The sequence below is a fragment of the Trichomonas vaginalis genome, chromosome III (genome assembly GCF_026262505.1).
Source record: "Trichomonas vaginalis G3 chromosome III, whole genome shotgun sequence".
In the NCBI taxonomy this organism is placed as follows: domain Eukaryota; phylum Parabasalia; order Trichomonadida; family Trichomonadidae; genus Trichomonas; species Trichomonas vaginalis.
In genome coordinates this window covers 10683551-10698344 of record NC_067205.1, presented here as the reverse complement: position 1 = coordinate 10698344, position 14794 = coordinate 10683551, and the positions used below count along the sequence as shown (strand labels likewise).

General features: G+C 30.6%; 8 protein-coding genes across 8 annotated transcripts, besides 3 other annotated features; 3 read left to right on the top strand and 5 right to left on the bottom strand.

Annotated features, from left to right (window-relative positions):
• Positions 1–97: 97 nt before the first annotated feature.
• TVAGG3_0678360 (uncharacterized protein) lies at positions 98–988 on the top strand (the record flags this gene model as incomplete). The annotated part of the gene is made up of 1 exon (XM_001581151.1): positions 98–388. The coding sequence occupies one exon, from the start codon at positions 98–100 to the stop codon at positions 386–388; it is 291 nt and encodes a 96-aa protein (XP_001581201.1).
• A 105-nt stretch (positions 989–1093) lies between these two features.
• Positions 1094–2158, bottom strand: TVAGG3_0678350 (WD40 repeat-like family; the record flags this gene model as incomplete). The annotated part of the gene is made up of 1 exon (XM_001581150.1): positions 1244–2158. One exon carries the CDS (start codon positions 2156–2158, stop codon positions 1244–1246), a length of 915 nt encoding a protein of 304 aa, XP_001581200.1.
• Positions 2159–2641: 483 nt separating this feature from the next.
• TVAGG3_0678340 (methylated histone binding) lies at positions 2642–3335 on the bottom strand (the record flags this gene model as incomplete). The annotated part of the gene is made up of 1 exon (XM_001581149.1): positions 2733–3335. One exon carries the CDS (start codon positions 3333–3335, stop codon positions 2733–2735), a length of 603 nt encoding a protein of 200 aa, XP_001581199.1.
• Positions 3336–3621: 286 nt separating this feature from the next.
• On the bottom strand, positions 3622–5164 carry TVAGG3_0678330 (uncharacterized protein; the record flags this gene model as incomplete). The annotated part of the gene is made up of 1 exon (XM_001581148.1): positions 3692–5158. The coding sequence occupies one exon, from the start codon at positions 5156–5158 to the stop codon at positions 3692–3694; it is 1467 nt and encodes a 488-aa protein (XP_001581198.1).
• A 457-nt stretch (positions 5165–5621) lies between these two features.
• Positions 5622–6998, top strand: TVAGG3_0678320 (SEC24-related protein family; the record flags this gene model as incomplete). The annotated part of the gene is made up of 1 exon (XM_001581147.1): positions 5622–6998. One exon carries the CDS (start codon positions 5622–5624, stop codon positions 6996–6998), a length of 1377 nt encoding a protein of 458 aa, XP_001581197.1.
• Positions 6999–7082: 84 nt separating this feature from the next.
• Positions 7083–7115: a mobile genetic element.
• A 131-nt stretch (positions 7116–7246) lies between these two features.
• Positions 7247–7279: a mobile genetic element.
• A 371-nt stretch (positions 7280–7650) lies between these two features.
• Positions 7651–8724, bottom strand: TVAGG3_0678290 (methylated histone binding; the record flags this gene model as incomplete). Its single annotated transcript, XM_001581146.1, has 1 exon — positions 8008–8724. One exon carries the CDS (start codon positions 8722–8724, stop codon positions 8008–8010), a length of 717 nt encoding a protein of 238 aa, XP_001581196.1.
• A 512-nt stretch (positions 8725–9236) lies between these two features.
• Positions 9237–9688: a mobile genetic element.
• Positions 9689–9880: 192 nt separating this feature from the next.
• On the top strand, positions 9881–10372 carry TVAGG3_0678270 (uncharacterized protein; the record flags this gene model as incomplete). The annotated part of the gene is made up of 1 exon (XM_001581145.1): positions 9881–10372. The coding sequence occupies one exon, from the start codon at positions 9881–9883 to the stop codon at positions 10370–10372; it is 492 nt and encodes a 163-aa protein (XP_001581195.1).
• Positions 10373–11397: 1025 nt separating this feature from the next.
• Positions 11398–12702, bottom strand: TVAGG3_0678260 (histone, subunit A domain-containing protein; the record flags this gene model as incomplete). The annotated part of the gene is made up of 1 exon (XM_001581144.1): positions 11437–12663. One exon carries the CDS (start codon positions 12661–12663, stop codon positions 11437–11439), a length of 1227 nt encoding a protein of 408 aa, XP_001581194.1.
• Positions 12703–14794: the final 2092 nt, after the last annotated feature.

The window sequence follows — 14794 nt, the reverse complement described above, 5'->3', positions numbered from 1 at the left end:
ATTAAAAAATTAATTTCATAAAAACCGTTATCCGGCTTTAAATTTTTCTGAACTTTGGATTCTGAAAATTTGAGATAAACCTCTTTCATATTTTTGCATGGCTATTTGCAAGAGGTACAATAAGAAGGGTACATACTCTGTTGGTGATGCTAACTCATTGAGTAAGCTGGAAAAGGCTCTTGAGGATATTAAACTAAAGCATGCCAAAGACTATGATAAAATTCACAAAACAACATGTCAGGAATGCTGTTTCATGGTTCTGTTTATCAGATTTAAGGATGATAGAGGATTTTTAACGACAATTGCTCCAAGAGAAATTTGTCATCATCCAAAACTATCCTTGGAAGTTATGGAAAAACATGGGAAGATTATTCACCAATTTATTTAAATGCAAAATTTACAAAATTCTTAGGAGAAAATCAGCCAGAACACCTTGAGTTAACAGATGACAAAATTACAGAATTATTTACACGCACAAGAGATCTTGAAGAGAGGCATAATTTGTTTCGTTCCATCGAACATGATGTAGCATCAATCATTTCATTTGAAAATAAAGGGAAAACCGAGTTTTTTGAAATAGAAATTGTCCTCCCTGGATCATTCTACATCACAACAAGAAGGCAAAATAACAAATATTACTTTCAGTCTGCCTATTATGTTAAAGATATTGGAAGCGGTTCAATCATTAAAAGGTATACATATAAGGACATTTTGAAATCTGCTCACAGGGATGTATTCTCAGATTTAGAAAGAAAAATAATCATGGAAATTCACACAGATGGCGTTTTGGTTACCCCACCTGCCTTTGAAACGAATGATCTTCCACAAGGTGAAATTTGTGATACCAGCCAAATTATGCGTGCTGAACTCGAAGAAATGTTTAATTTACATATCAACTTCAATCCTCTAGGTACACCATTTGATCCATTTGATCCGCAAATCAGTTCTGACATATAATAATATTTTCTTATTGATATCTTGATTAAAAGCATTTTTTAATAATTTTTAATAATTTTTTATATTAAAGTTTGACACAATTATTCAAATCTCAGTCTTTATAAACTTGAAAATCAATAGTTTTGGCTTCTATTCAATTTCTATTTAAAATTTTGAATTTTCAGAAGATTGTAAATCAAACATATTTAGTGCTTCAAATATTATCAATAAAGCATATAAATAGTCATAGAGACCAATATTACATTTCTTAATGCAAAAATTTATTTCAATACAATAATATAATATACTAAAATACATGGTATATATCACCAAGACATGATGTGAAGTATAAACCATCATATATTGGCGAAGAACAAAAAGAAATAGGGATATCACAAAGTTCGAATTTTTTCAAATGTTTTTTGTAGATGGATATATATTTCGACCAAGAATATCCAACTATCATATATTTACCCATAAATGTTGGATGCAATTTTGCATATTTTTGACACTCAACAAATGGTGGGGGTTCAATAATTATTTCTGTTGTTCTATACATTAAATCGAATATTCCAGAATATCCGTTTGAAAACTGGAATGAAATGGACCAAGGAGAATCAAATCTTCTTGAAATTCCATCTAGTATTGCACTGCTTGGCGAAAAGCATGATATATCAAATAAGACTACTCTTTTGTTCATCCTTGGATCAATAACTAAAATCTTTCCTTGATCAGTTGAAACTACTGTTGTTTGAGGCAAAACTGACAAACTTGTTGTAGCAGATATGCCATTTAGCACTAAACAACGTGGTATATCGTTAGTTCTGATATCCCAAGAAAAAATTGATCCATTTGTCGTAAGAGCAGTAAGTACATTTTCGCTGTATTGTATACATGAGTATCTGTATTTTTCAAGATATGAATTTTGTGGTCTCATCTCTCGTATTTTATTAAATTCGTAATTATATAAAGAAACTTGATGAGAATGTAGTATTCCAACTGTATCAGCATCAATTATAGCACCTGATACAACTTTATTTAGCTGTTTTCCTGAAATTTTATTCCAATTTGGGAGAGAATGAATCTGGACGTATCCTTTTGATGAAATTGAAAGTCCAAAATCATCAAAAGTAGATATCGATGAGATAAAATCTCCACTTTCGTTATTTGGATATGTATATAAACATCTTGGTGGAGGTGAGCCTGTTAATGGAGGACCCATTCCACCAACAAAACTGATTTCAAATCATTCATATAAAAGAAATATCTCTTGATATATATGTCTTTCATAGAATATATAACCAAAAATGATCTATTCATAAAAATCAATTTTTATATATATATAGTGTTTAAGTGGGGAACTTTGATATTTTTTTCCACACCATAGTAGTTTCACTTTTTGCATATGAACTCTATATTGATTTTGGCTAGAAACTAGAGAAATTAAAAATTTTCAATTTTTGGCCCATTAAAAGTACCTTTTTGAAAATAAAAAATATTATTATTAATTATGTGTTGTCTTTGACATATATCCATAAAATCAAGTGATTTGGAGTGATTGGCAAAAAAAATCTTGTCATTATAACCATTAAATGGATGATATAATAATCTTCATTCTAGAAAATAAGATTCAAGTAGTTTGCTCAGTTAATTTCATATATATATACAATTACTTTCATTTTCAAAAAGATATTTGTATTATAAAGCTCAATCAAACACGCATTTATATGCAAAAAGCTAAACTAAACAAATTTATAAACATGATGCATATCTTTGAGGAAAGAATTATTAAATTCTTATTCAGGATTAATACGATTTTCATCAGTTGTCGTATTTTTCAATAACTGAGAGCAGTATGGACATAGCCACGAGTTTTCTGATCGGTTGGTGATTCCAACGCATTCAACATGGAACCACTCGAATGGGCACTTTGGATTGTCACATTGAACCATTTGGCCAACATTAAGACCTCTACAAAGGCAATAGTGCTCTCCATCATTTGCTGCAGTGGAATTTTGAATGCGACTTTTGAGTTTTTCAACGTAATCTTCTGCAAGAGGATTCTGATCGAATGTCTTTTTAGTTGCCAAGAAAGACTCCATAAGCTTTATTTCGCCAAGAATTTCTTGCTCTGCTTGATCCAATAAATCAACTAAAGATCTTGCTGCTTCAACTTTTTGAGCGCTATAATCAAGAATTATTTGAGCTTCATATTCCAATCTAGCTGATGTCATTGCTTGTTCATCGGCAATTTTAGCATTAGGTTGGATAACATTGATGTTATCGATAGTTTTAGTGAGTGTGTCGCGTGCTTGAGCACATCTATTTTCCATTCTTGCTATCGCACTCTGTCTACGCTCAATAGTTTGTGGAATTTTATCTAACTTTCGAAGCAGCATTTTAAAAAGTGACAATAATAACTATCATATCAAAAATTAGCGCCTGAATGTTATTAAACACAAAAATAATGGCAGTTTGTTATATATAGACACTATGCGTATTGGATGTTCTTCATGGATAACGAGAATGATTAATCAAAATATTCTTCTTTGAATAAAAAGAAAATGATATTGATTTGTTATCTATACATGCTATAGGTATCGATCGTTTCTTCATGGCTTATGAAAATTGTTTATTTTTCACGTAAATTAAAATTTCTCCATTGAATTAAAATACATAAGGAATTACTTTATAATTTTTATTACTTAAAACACAAGAAAAATACAATATTAACAATTATATTAAAACAAAAGCTCTAATCATAAAAATTAAACTGCGAATCTGCTTGATGTTGGCTCCATCCTTCAAAACTGAAATTGTTTGATATACTGAACTGTGAATCTGTCTGATAAGTCTGTGAATCTGGTGTCAAAAACAACATTTGAGATCCGCTCGGTGTTGTTTGAACGCTGTTCTTAGGAGTATCAACATTTATTTCATCTGCACCTATCTCTTTGACGCAAGGTATTGAAACAGGCGCTAATTGAAGGCCTTTGTCAGATGGCAAAGATAAAAGTTGGAAAAGACTCTTCCAATCACTAGTTCCTTTAATATCGTTACCGAATTTAACGGTAATCCTATTTTTAGGGTCAATGGTGGCTATATTTACTGTTATATACAATTGCAAAATTTGATCTGATTTGCAATACAAAACAAACTTGTTTGCCGTCTTAGAATGGATCAAAGCCCATGAATGAACTGGTGAATTCCATACTTTTTGGGTAATTTCGTTTTTATGGCTATGAGGAATGAATCCATTAATAAATGAAGCGTCATCATCATAATTTGCTTCATTTAATGCATCATCAATACTCTCCATATCAGAAACAATTTGTGGAACGACAGTAAGCTGCTCCAACAAAGAATCATTTGATGGATGACCGTATCTAACGTAAAATTTAGCGAATTGATCGAAATTGAGGTTTCCTTGCATTAGAGATACTGATTGGCTGCTTGCTGATGGATCTTGATAAATTAAATAAACTAAATTTACACGCATTTGGAAAGTAAGATATTTCGAGCGTTTTGGAGTATCTGGAATTAAGTTTTCTACTGCTTGACAAGCAGGTACTGATTGGTTAATGCCAAATGCCTGTTTCCATTGACTTACAATATCTGAAAGTAATTTATTTTTCTCAGCATCGTCTAAAGGCATTTCAAGTAGCATATGTTCGATGCTGATCTTTTGGTGTAGTTTATCACTGATTTTGAAAAACTCATCAAGCGCATTTTGAATTTTCGGAGGTGGAGCTGGTTCTACTGGCTTTGGCTTATTTTGGAAGATACTTATGAACTGCTTTTGTACTGGTTTTTCGGGAGTTTGATCCTTTTTAGATGAATCTACAAGTCCGATTGAATCTGCATCAGCAATTGAAGAATTTCTATTGAAATTGCCTATTGTAGCCTTCCTCTTTTTCCAATTTCGATTTGACATCTCGAGAAGTTCGGGTGGCACCTTATCTCCTTTTTGGACCTGAAATCCATGTTCGCGAAAATTTGTATTAATAGAATTAGATTTTAAGTCTAAAAATGCACCCAATGCACCTGAATTGACTAGAAATGATTCTCCATCGAGATACCAGCAACAGCCAATTTGTTCATTATATTCAGGATGGTTTTGAGTGAAACGAAGACAATATAATACTTTGGTGACGAATTTAAGACGACTTGCTGCACAAACAATGCTCTTAAGCTCTTCTATAGATTCAGGATACCTTTCCATTTTATTGATAAATTTGAGAAGTTTACAATTCTAATTTATCGGTCATATCTATCGGCGCATCGCGCCGATAGAATTAAGACAGAATCTAAAATACATTAGCACCCTATATTTATATCTAAGCTTGTCCAGAACCCCGGAAATTGGAGATTTTTATGAATTTTTATCAACTCCATCTGATTTTTGATTTGAACATTTTTCTCAGTATTTTTCAATATTTAAAATTATTGCCGTTTCTCCATTAATTTTGAATATATTTGTGATATTTACACGGATATATTATAAAATAACATCTGATACACTAATTGATTAATTTTGCAATTATTTGATTTCTTTGGTATTGTAAATCAGAGATATAGATTACCCTTGAGTGAAAAACTTTAGTATTTTATTTGTTTGGGGCCCTTTTTGTTATTTACAACATCTTTGATTCAAATTCTAGATTTTAATCGTTCGAGAAAAAAAAATGGAAGAAGTCAAAACATGTGCTAGATATTATCTAAAGAACCCAACAACTAAAGACGCGACACAGAAGAATGACGTTTCAGATGTTGTTTTCGAATATACTCCTTTCATTATTAATGAGATAGATAAATTAACACGAACAAGCGAAAAAAACTTACCCAGATGCAATTTTTGTGGTGCTTATGCAAATTGTTATAATAAATATGATGGAAGTTCAATGGAATGTTGTATATGCAACCATAAAAGTCAGATTAATGCGTTAAATAGATTAAATCTCGAATACATGCAACCAATATACTTTGCTGCATCAAGCTATAATGAATCTGATGAAAATAGTTTCATTGCTACAGAATATATCATCTCATCTCTCTCATTATTATCAAATCAATCATTTCTTTCTACAATATCATCGATAACAAATCAATCTTCAACATTTAAACACTATGGTTTCGCGATTTTTCACGGATCTATTTCATATCTTGAATTTGGAAAAGAATTGAATATTAAAACAGTTTCAAACGATATGCCCAAATTACAAACAGATAATCTTTATTGTCCATCACTTGTTTTCTCAGATAATCTTAAAAAAGCTACAGAATTCTTTTCAAAAATCATCAACAACCGCAGTACGGATGCATCGTTTATATTGAAAGTCGTTAAAAAACTATCACATCTTCGTTCTTCAACAATAAATATATTTTTGGATGAAAACGATTTTAATTCATTATCAAACGACTTTGATTATCATTCTTTAAGTGATGAACTGATTAAATACAGAATTCGTATAAATCTTCTTGTTTTTTCACAAAAAATTTCAAAAATTCATCCAATTTTTGAAATTCCGATTAGCACAGGAGGAAAATTCAAGATTTCTCAACCATCAGAAATAAATAATATAGAAACATTGATTAGAAGCATAGTTGATCAAAATGTTTCATATAATTCTTTTATTGCGATAAAAACAAGTGGAGACTTGAATTGTATATCAGGACATGGATTTACTCATGGACGAGGAGCTCATAATTGCGGAATTGTTTCATTTGGAGAGCATTTTTATTTTGATTGCAGTATTCCAAACATTTATAACCAATATGTCCAATTTAACTTTTTGTATACGAGTGTTCTTTCATTTAGTCGTCTTTGTGTTGTAACAGTTCATGTTGTTAACTTGGATTACTCAAGAGAAGTTTTAGATAGATATTTGTTTAATTCTTTGTTCCTAGAAATCAGTCATTTCGAAGAGAACAGCCAGAGAATATTGAAGGAGTTCGAAAAAAGATGGAATATAAGCAGTTCGGAAACAAAATCATGGCTTTCTAATATACTTATTTTGCATTTTGGGATTGAATCTCAAAATTCAAATGAAATTGAATTATAAACATCTTTCTTTCTTCATTTTTTTAAAATTACCTTCTAAATTTATTGGATATATTAAGTTCTTCTAACTTGCTATATGAGAAGCTTAAGGGTGCTCTTACTACTCTCTGACATTCTCTCAATTTTTTTGACATCCAATCTTTATATCCCAATTTTCTATAATAAAAAGTTAGTATTTATCACTGTTTAGTTCCTAATATAGCTATTATACTCTTTTTCCATTAAATTAAAGATATGTTGATACTATCTGAGCATGTCAGAAAGTGGAAAGTGCACCCTTAAGGATGCTCTTACTACTCTCTGAAATTCTCTCAATATAGTGCCTACAAATGGTTTTTAGCTATTAACAGAATTAGAGTCCCTCAAATAAGTTGTAGACAGCGAAAAAAAGCTGAAGACATCTTTATACAGAAGGTTTGGATAAGGACTTTTACGTGAGAATATGTTGCCTATATTGACAAGAACATACTAATTAGGTATTCTGAGATATATTATCAAAATTCTGGAGTTTGTGAAAACATTCCAGAAAATGTTAAGTGAAGCATTATAAGGAAATTCAATTACAAGATATACCCATATGGACTTGCGTATAGAATTGGCATATTTACATTGAACGAAAACATATAGAGCATGGGGAAAAAAGTAAATTTATTTTAATAGGTATAGAATGAACATTAATTCATTTTCATAGTTCGAATCTCAGTGAAGCATCATCCTCTTGATGTGATGAAAAATCCTTCGAAATTTGAATAAAAAACTAAGTCTAAAGATATGAGTATTAAATTTCATATTTATTTTTAGTTTTATCGTCATTTGGCATATAGGAAACAAGTAAACATATGTCTTTTTATTTAATATATTCCTTTTTTACTCTATGTAATAAAATTTAGAGAAAAATTTACTTTCTCTATCATTTGTTATAAATCAAACATCATTTTAGGGGTATTTTGTGAGATATAGCAATTTGTAAATGCTATATGTATTACAAGTCGTAATACTTCGGGAAATTATTATTCAATTTTGATTGTTTCCGAAAATACTATATTTTTCTCATAGAAGTTCAGTAATTCCGCTGAAAACTTATTTTTCATTTCTTGGTTGTTAATTAATTTCTCTTGATTGTTATAAATACAATAAAAGTATATTTGGCCATTTCTCTTGATAATTCCTTTAATTTCTTGTAATCCAGCCCTAGATAGATCCTTTGCTGGAGATTTCGAAAGATTTGAACGCTTTGGTTCTTTAGGTGTAGATTTTGTATGTTTTGGTTTTTCTTTCTCCTTAGGTGTAGCATTTGCTGCTTCAGGATGCTTGCTGTTATATTCTTTCCAATAACCTTCAATCATCTGCTTTGAAAATAAATTTGCTTCAGGTTCCCAAGTATTATCTTCATCTGTATAGCCTTTCCACTTAATGTAATAAACGTATGTTCCATCCTTTTGCTTTTTATGATCTACAATCTTTTCAACTTCGTAAATTTCTTCTTCAGCATCTTCTTCCTCTTCTGCCTCTTGAGACTTTGTTTGATTTTGTTCAGGAGGAATAGACTCTTGTGTTAAACTACTATCTGAATTATCAAATAAATTAGAAATTTTTGGTTTTTCTTGCTGAGCTGGAGGAGGAGAAGATGGTGTATCATCTTCAGAGTTGATTACAATAGGGCTTGCTAGTATTTTTTTCTTTTGATGAGTTACAGAAATCTCTACGACCTGGCTATCTGAATCCATCTTGAAAAAAATAACGAAAGAAAGTTATTTTAATTATTGATTCCGAAATGATATCGCATTAATATAGAGATGTATTTTGTATGAATTTGAATCCGATTCCAAGATTTTTTGCATACGTTTAGAATAAATTTTAAATTTGAAACTTTTTCTTGAGCCTGATATGCTTGATAATAATGATATATTTAGAATGCTCATGTAATGGATAATCTTAGTATATCATTGCTGACCAATGTTATTGAATCTTTGCCAAATATAAATCAATTAATTTTCCTCACTAAAATGTTAAATACCAATGGATTAATGGATCCGTATGAGGTTGTCTTATAAAAAATAGCTAATACATAACTCTAGAATGGGGAAAAAAAAGTAAAAAAGACGATCAAAATTCACTCAAATTTCCACTTTTTTTGCATTGATTAGACGTGTGTTTATCTATTGCAGGGTTTTCATTATGGAGCACCAAGCGATTCGCGGAGCTCCAGAATGAAAACCCTGCCTTTTTAAAGCCAATAAAAAATTTTAAAGGAACTGTTGCGAGTTTCATAAAGAATTTAAGGAATATAAGCAAAGATTTGAATCAAAATCTTAGACCTAAGCCGCTCGATTCGCTCGCGGCTTCCGCGAATTACAGATCAGCAAAGATTTGAATCAAAATCTTCGAACTAAGCCGATCGCTTCGCTCGCGGCTTTCTTTATTATTTTAAATTTGCATATTTCCATCAAAGGTTCATAAGGTAAAAACTTTTGTATTTTGAAGTAAATTAGTATAAATTTGATATTATTTTAACTCCCTTTGAAAACCTCAATTTTCCATACAGAGGGAACGGGAATAGCATCCAATATTCCCTGAGAATGGTTGCGCATTCTCAGTTCCCTCTATATTTCGAACGAAGCTCTCATCGGTCTTTTTTTTAATACTAAACGTTTTTTTTCCTGTCACTTTTAGCTAAAATTTGGGTTTGCCGTACATTTTGTTGGTTTTGAGAATGGAGTGGAAACGTATTTCGATTTCAAATCAAAGATTATGGAATCATCTTGTCTTGAAACAAAAAAAATGTGAAATATGTCAGTTTTCATGGAAAAAATGAATATCATTTGCAATTCAAAATTGAAAGGAGTAAAAAAATGTTGACAAATTTAATGTAAATTTTATAAAATGAGTGATGAGAATTTATGGAAATATGATAAGCTTTTCGCGATTATGAGAGGGTATATAAATGAAAAGCAAGCAAATGGTGATAACGAAACGAATGATCAAATTGGGCGAATTGCAGCATTGATTTTTGAAATTGAACAAGAATTTCTTCCAAACAAAAAGAAAGATTTGACACGTGATCAGAGGCATATAATCACTATGTACTGTCCAAGACACTCAAGGGAAAATGAACAAAAAAGAAAAGATAATTATATAGGAGATACAAATTATAAAGAACTTGAATCATATAAATTGATTTTAGAATTGAACAATAACAAAGTACCTCAAGACACTTTTATAAGAAAATTAATAGAATTAATGAAAGAAACTGATAATCTTGATATTCCAAGGGAAGCGAAAAGATCAAAAGAAGCCCATTATAAATTTCTTAATGAACACATTGATATTCTTCGTGAACTTATTGAAAACGGTTTGAAATTTGAATACAATTAATTTAATTGTTCCTGATTGAATAAAATAAAAAAGTTTATAAAAAAATCGTTGTATACTCAAAAATTGATAGCAATGACAGATTTTGGACGATAGGATACATAGGTCTATTAATAAACGCGTACATCCCTCAAAAATTGAACAAGAATTTCTTCCAAACAAAAAGAAAGATTTGACACGTGATCAGAGGCATATAATCACTATGTACTGTCCAAGACACTCAAGGGAAAATGAACAAAAAAGAAATGAGGAATATGTAGGAGATACAAATTATAAAGAACTTGAATCATATAAATTGATTTTAGAATTGAACAATAATAAAGAGCCTCAAGACATTTTTCTAAAATGATTAATAAAATTAATGAGTGAAGATAAAAATGATGGACTTCAAGTTCCAAGGCAAGCGCAAAGAAAGAAAGCAGCCATTTATATATTCCTTAATGACCGCATTGAAATTCTGCGAGAACTTATTCAAAACGGATTGAAATTTGAATATGATGTTTTATAGTTGAAAGTATGAATAATAATTATTAACTTTTTTTTTCAGAAATTAGAGTCTAGATTTGTATTTTTCCATGTAAGGGGGTATCTTCAATCCCAGCCCCATCCTTCCAGCGTCAGCTTTTAATACATATGCATATCCTTACAAAAACTAATGATGTAGAGTGAATTTTTGATTTGCTTCATTTTTCCATGCATAGAGATGAAAATGGAATGATATCTTAAAAATAGCTCCCATTTTCATGGGTTATCATTTCCATCACATAAAATGGTTGTTGTTTTATTTATTTCGCAATTTGAGAGTGTTTTTAATCAATTTTGTGAAATCGACAGGCACAATTCAATAAATACTCACATATTTACAAGTTATATTACTTGTTTCATCCATATATTCCCTAGATAGGAAAAATCTTACTTTTTTTGAAGAAATATGATTATCGGATTCTAATTTAAGAAATGAGTTAATATTAACGTTGTTATTCTTCAATTTTATAGCATATAATGAATATTTAAAGGTTATGAAACATATAAATCATGTTTTTTATCAAATTAAAAAAAAATATATTTTAGTGTTGGCCAGGTGCATTCAAACCTTGGCCCATTTGTCTAAGAGATTGAGATACAGCAGCAGTTGCAAATTTTCCGCTTGATTTTCCTGATCTTGTCTTTGCAGCCGCGTGTTGTGCGATATGACGTAATTGTTCGAGAATAATGTCTGTAAGTATTTCTACGCCAGCTTCTGATGCTTTCTCGTACTTCATGTCCATAAGAATTTGAGCAACGTACTTTCTAGTCGAATCTCTAATAAATGTATTTGTTTTTCTCGGTGGAATCTCAGCGTGAGTGCTTGTAAATGGAAGTGGAGCTATTGTTCCTTCATCAGTAGTAAACAGAAGCTCTGAAAGGCTTCCTTGCTCGAATTGGGAATCAGATATTCCAGCTCTAGCGCTAACTATCGATTGAGTGATCTTGAATGGCTTCTGCTCTGATATTGGGCAATCTGCTGACTCAAGAGGAGTTAATCTTGGAATGTACCAGTCAGGAATGTGAATTTGTCTTTCATTTGTTTCTTCTTGGCTTCCGTCATCAGATGAGCCAACGGTATTCATCATTTTACGAAGAGTATCTGTTAATGTGCGTGGTTCTTTGAGAGTTGAGAGCTTTAGATCTGAATTCTTGCCTGTAATTTTTTCGATATCTGTTTTAAGATCAGTATGAGTATAATAACGTAATTCATGCATTTTTCTATGAACTTGAGTAAAATCTTCTGTTTCTGGTCGAGATTTGAGGAATTCGCAAGCTTCGTTATAAGTTTGCGAAAGAGATGGACAATCTTCCCACGGATTGCCATCATTTATGAATTTGGTGCAAATGCTGAAAAGAGACTCTGTGGAAAATTCGGCATTTCCGCAAAGCCAATTTTCGCCAGATTGTTTCCATTGTTGGGATCCTTTGAGGAAGTCTATAAGCTCGTCGATATTGAGGACTTTCTTTGGTTTAGAAACTTGAGATGTTGATTTTTCTGGAATTTTATGTTTTAATAAAAAGAAATTCTGCAATGATGGGGATAAAAATCCACCAGCAAAATCCTTTGATGATGTTGGAATTTCTAATTGAAGACGTCTGAGCTCCATTGCCTTTTCAATTGGTAACTCGTCAATTCCCTCCCAAAAACTTTGCAAATCCTTCTTGTTTATATAATTTTCGTATTCGTCCTGAGTGAATTCCTTAAGTTTTGTTAAAACACATTGTTGAACCCCGAGAGATTTCATAGAAGTTCCCTCTGAGTGCATATGAAAAAAAAAAGTAGAAAAATTCTTGATATTAATAATTTAAACATTAAATATCATAAAATTTTGATGTTTCTTGAAAATCATCCATTCTGTAAAGAAATTTGTGAAATTGATGATGAAACTCTCACTTTACAAGTGTTAAATGATTCATGAGGAATTATTGAATAAACAGAAGATCGTGCTTCCATAATCAAAATTCCTCAGGCTTGCTTCATCGGGAATGAAGATTCGTTTTCATGATAATACTAGCTAGTCTATGCTACATGTTCAAAAGCTCATGACAGAAATCAACGCAGACATCATTTGATTCCAAATTTGAGAGAAGAGGCAAGATCATTGAATCAGTTCTCAATTCCGGAATAAGATGAATATCCAGCTGCTATCGATTCTATTTTTGTTCATCATGGTACTACATATTTACACTTATATTATCCAAAAAATTTCTAAATAAGATTGCAAATAATTGAACAGTTATATGGTACAGTGTAAATGTTGCAATGTATTAGACCCAATATTTATAATTCATATGAAGATCTTACCCAAATTTTTAATAGATTCAATTGAAAAGGAATTGAATATTGGATTAAAAAAATTGAGCAGGTTGTGAAATCGAAGTATTGTGTTTTGACTAAAGTTAATTATTTTTATTGAAGTATTCTCAAGTAGCGTTTGATGATAATCTAATGAAAAGTGACACTTTTGCTTGTTTCATAATTTTATTGATGCAGTATGATTAATACAGTGCTATTATTCGGATAAAACCTGTAGATTCAATTTAAAATCTCATTCAAAAATTTGAGTTGAGGTCTTACAAAAACACTTTGAATATATTGTGGGGCGATCATTATGTTTTAAAATTTTATGCAAATTATCTGGTAATATATGGTAATCAAAAAATATAAAATATAGTGTCAAAATCGCTCATAACAATAATGAATTTTTATAAATGATAATCCATCTTTTCTTCAGTGTCATTTGTATTGGAAAATTAAAAACCCTTGGATTATCGCGATCATGGGATGATTACTATCCTGACACTCCTTACAATCAATCAATCCAGACAGCAGATCCTGTAACTTATCAAACTCGGTATTACTATTACGTTAATAATGTATTATTTGAGAACTTAACAGCGCAAGCTATATATGCGAAATCATATACTATAAACATGGTCGTTGAAGATACTACTTTTACTAATATTTCATCAACAAAAGATCATGGAACTGCAATGTTTCTAACTTCTAATATAAATTTAATTCAAAATAAAGTATGCTCGAGCAAATGCTCTACAAGAAATAATGGTCAGCATTTGTATATAATTACAGGTAAAACAGATCTTAAAACATTTCTAACATCTTTTACAAATAATGGTAATTTAATGTATGGTACTGGTGTTCTATCTACTTCAAATGCTAAAAATTATTTAACAAATTCGAACTTTTCGAAATGTCAATGCACATCGTATTCTGCACTTAATTTTCATTACTGTATAGCTCCAAGCAATATAACTTATTGCAATATTGATAGCTGTAGTAGTAAAACTGATTACGTTCTGGGAAAGGGATCAGATCGTTCCGATATGTTTCTTCAAGTCAATGATTGTACAATACATAACTGCAGCTGTAATAATAATTTGATAAAATTTGATGGAAGTTCAATGGTATTTAATATCAATTTTATAGATAACTCTTTACAAACAATAACTTCTCCAGTCCTAATAAATGCTGGCGCCAGTATGACTCTAACAAATTGTTATTTTCAAAACACACCTCAATTGTTTAATGAATTTGTTCATGCAAGCGAAATAAGAGACTCTAAAGTGGAAATAATTAATCAAAATTATCCAGCTTCTAGATGTCCTGGATTAGAAGAAGAAATTGAATCAAAAATTCATTCCAATTTTCATGAAAAATATTTTGATTGCGGAGAAAATATATATCTATGCTTTTTCATAGTATACGATAAATAAATACGGTTTGCCGCTCTATTTTTATTTAAGTATCTATTTTTCCTGAAATTGAATTCAGATTGTGTAAGAATGAATTCAGAATGCTAATAATATTGTTCCCTCCTTTATAATATGAAAGAATCAGTATGTTTCTTAACTAATTATACCCAGCTTTTGGATTTG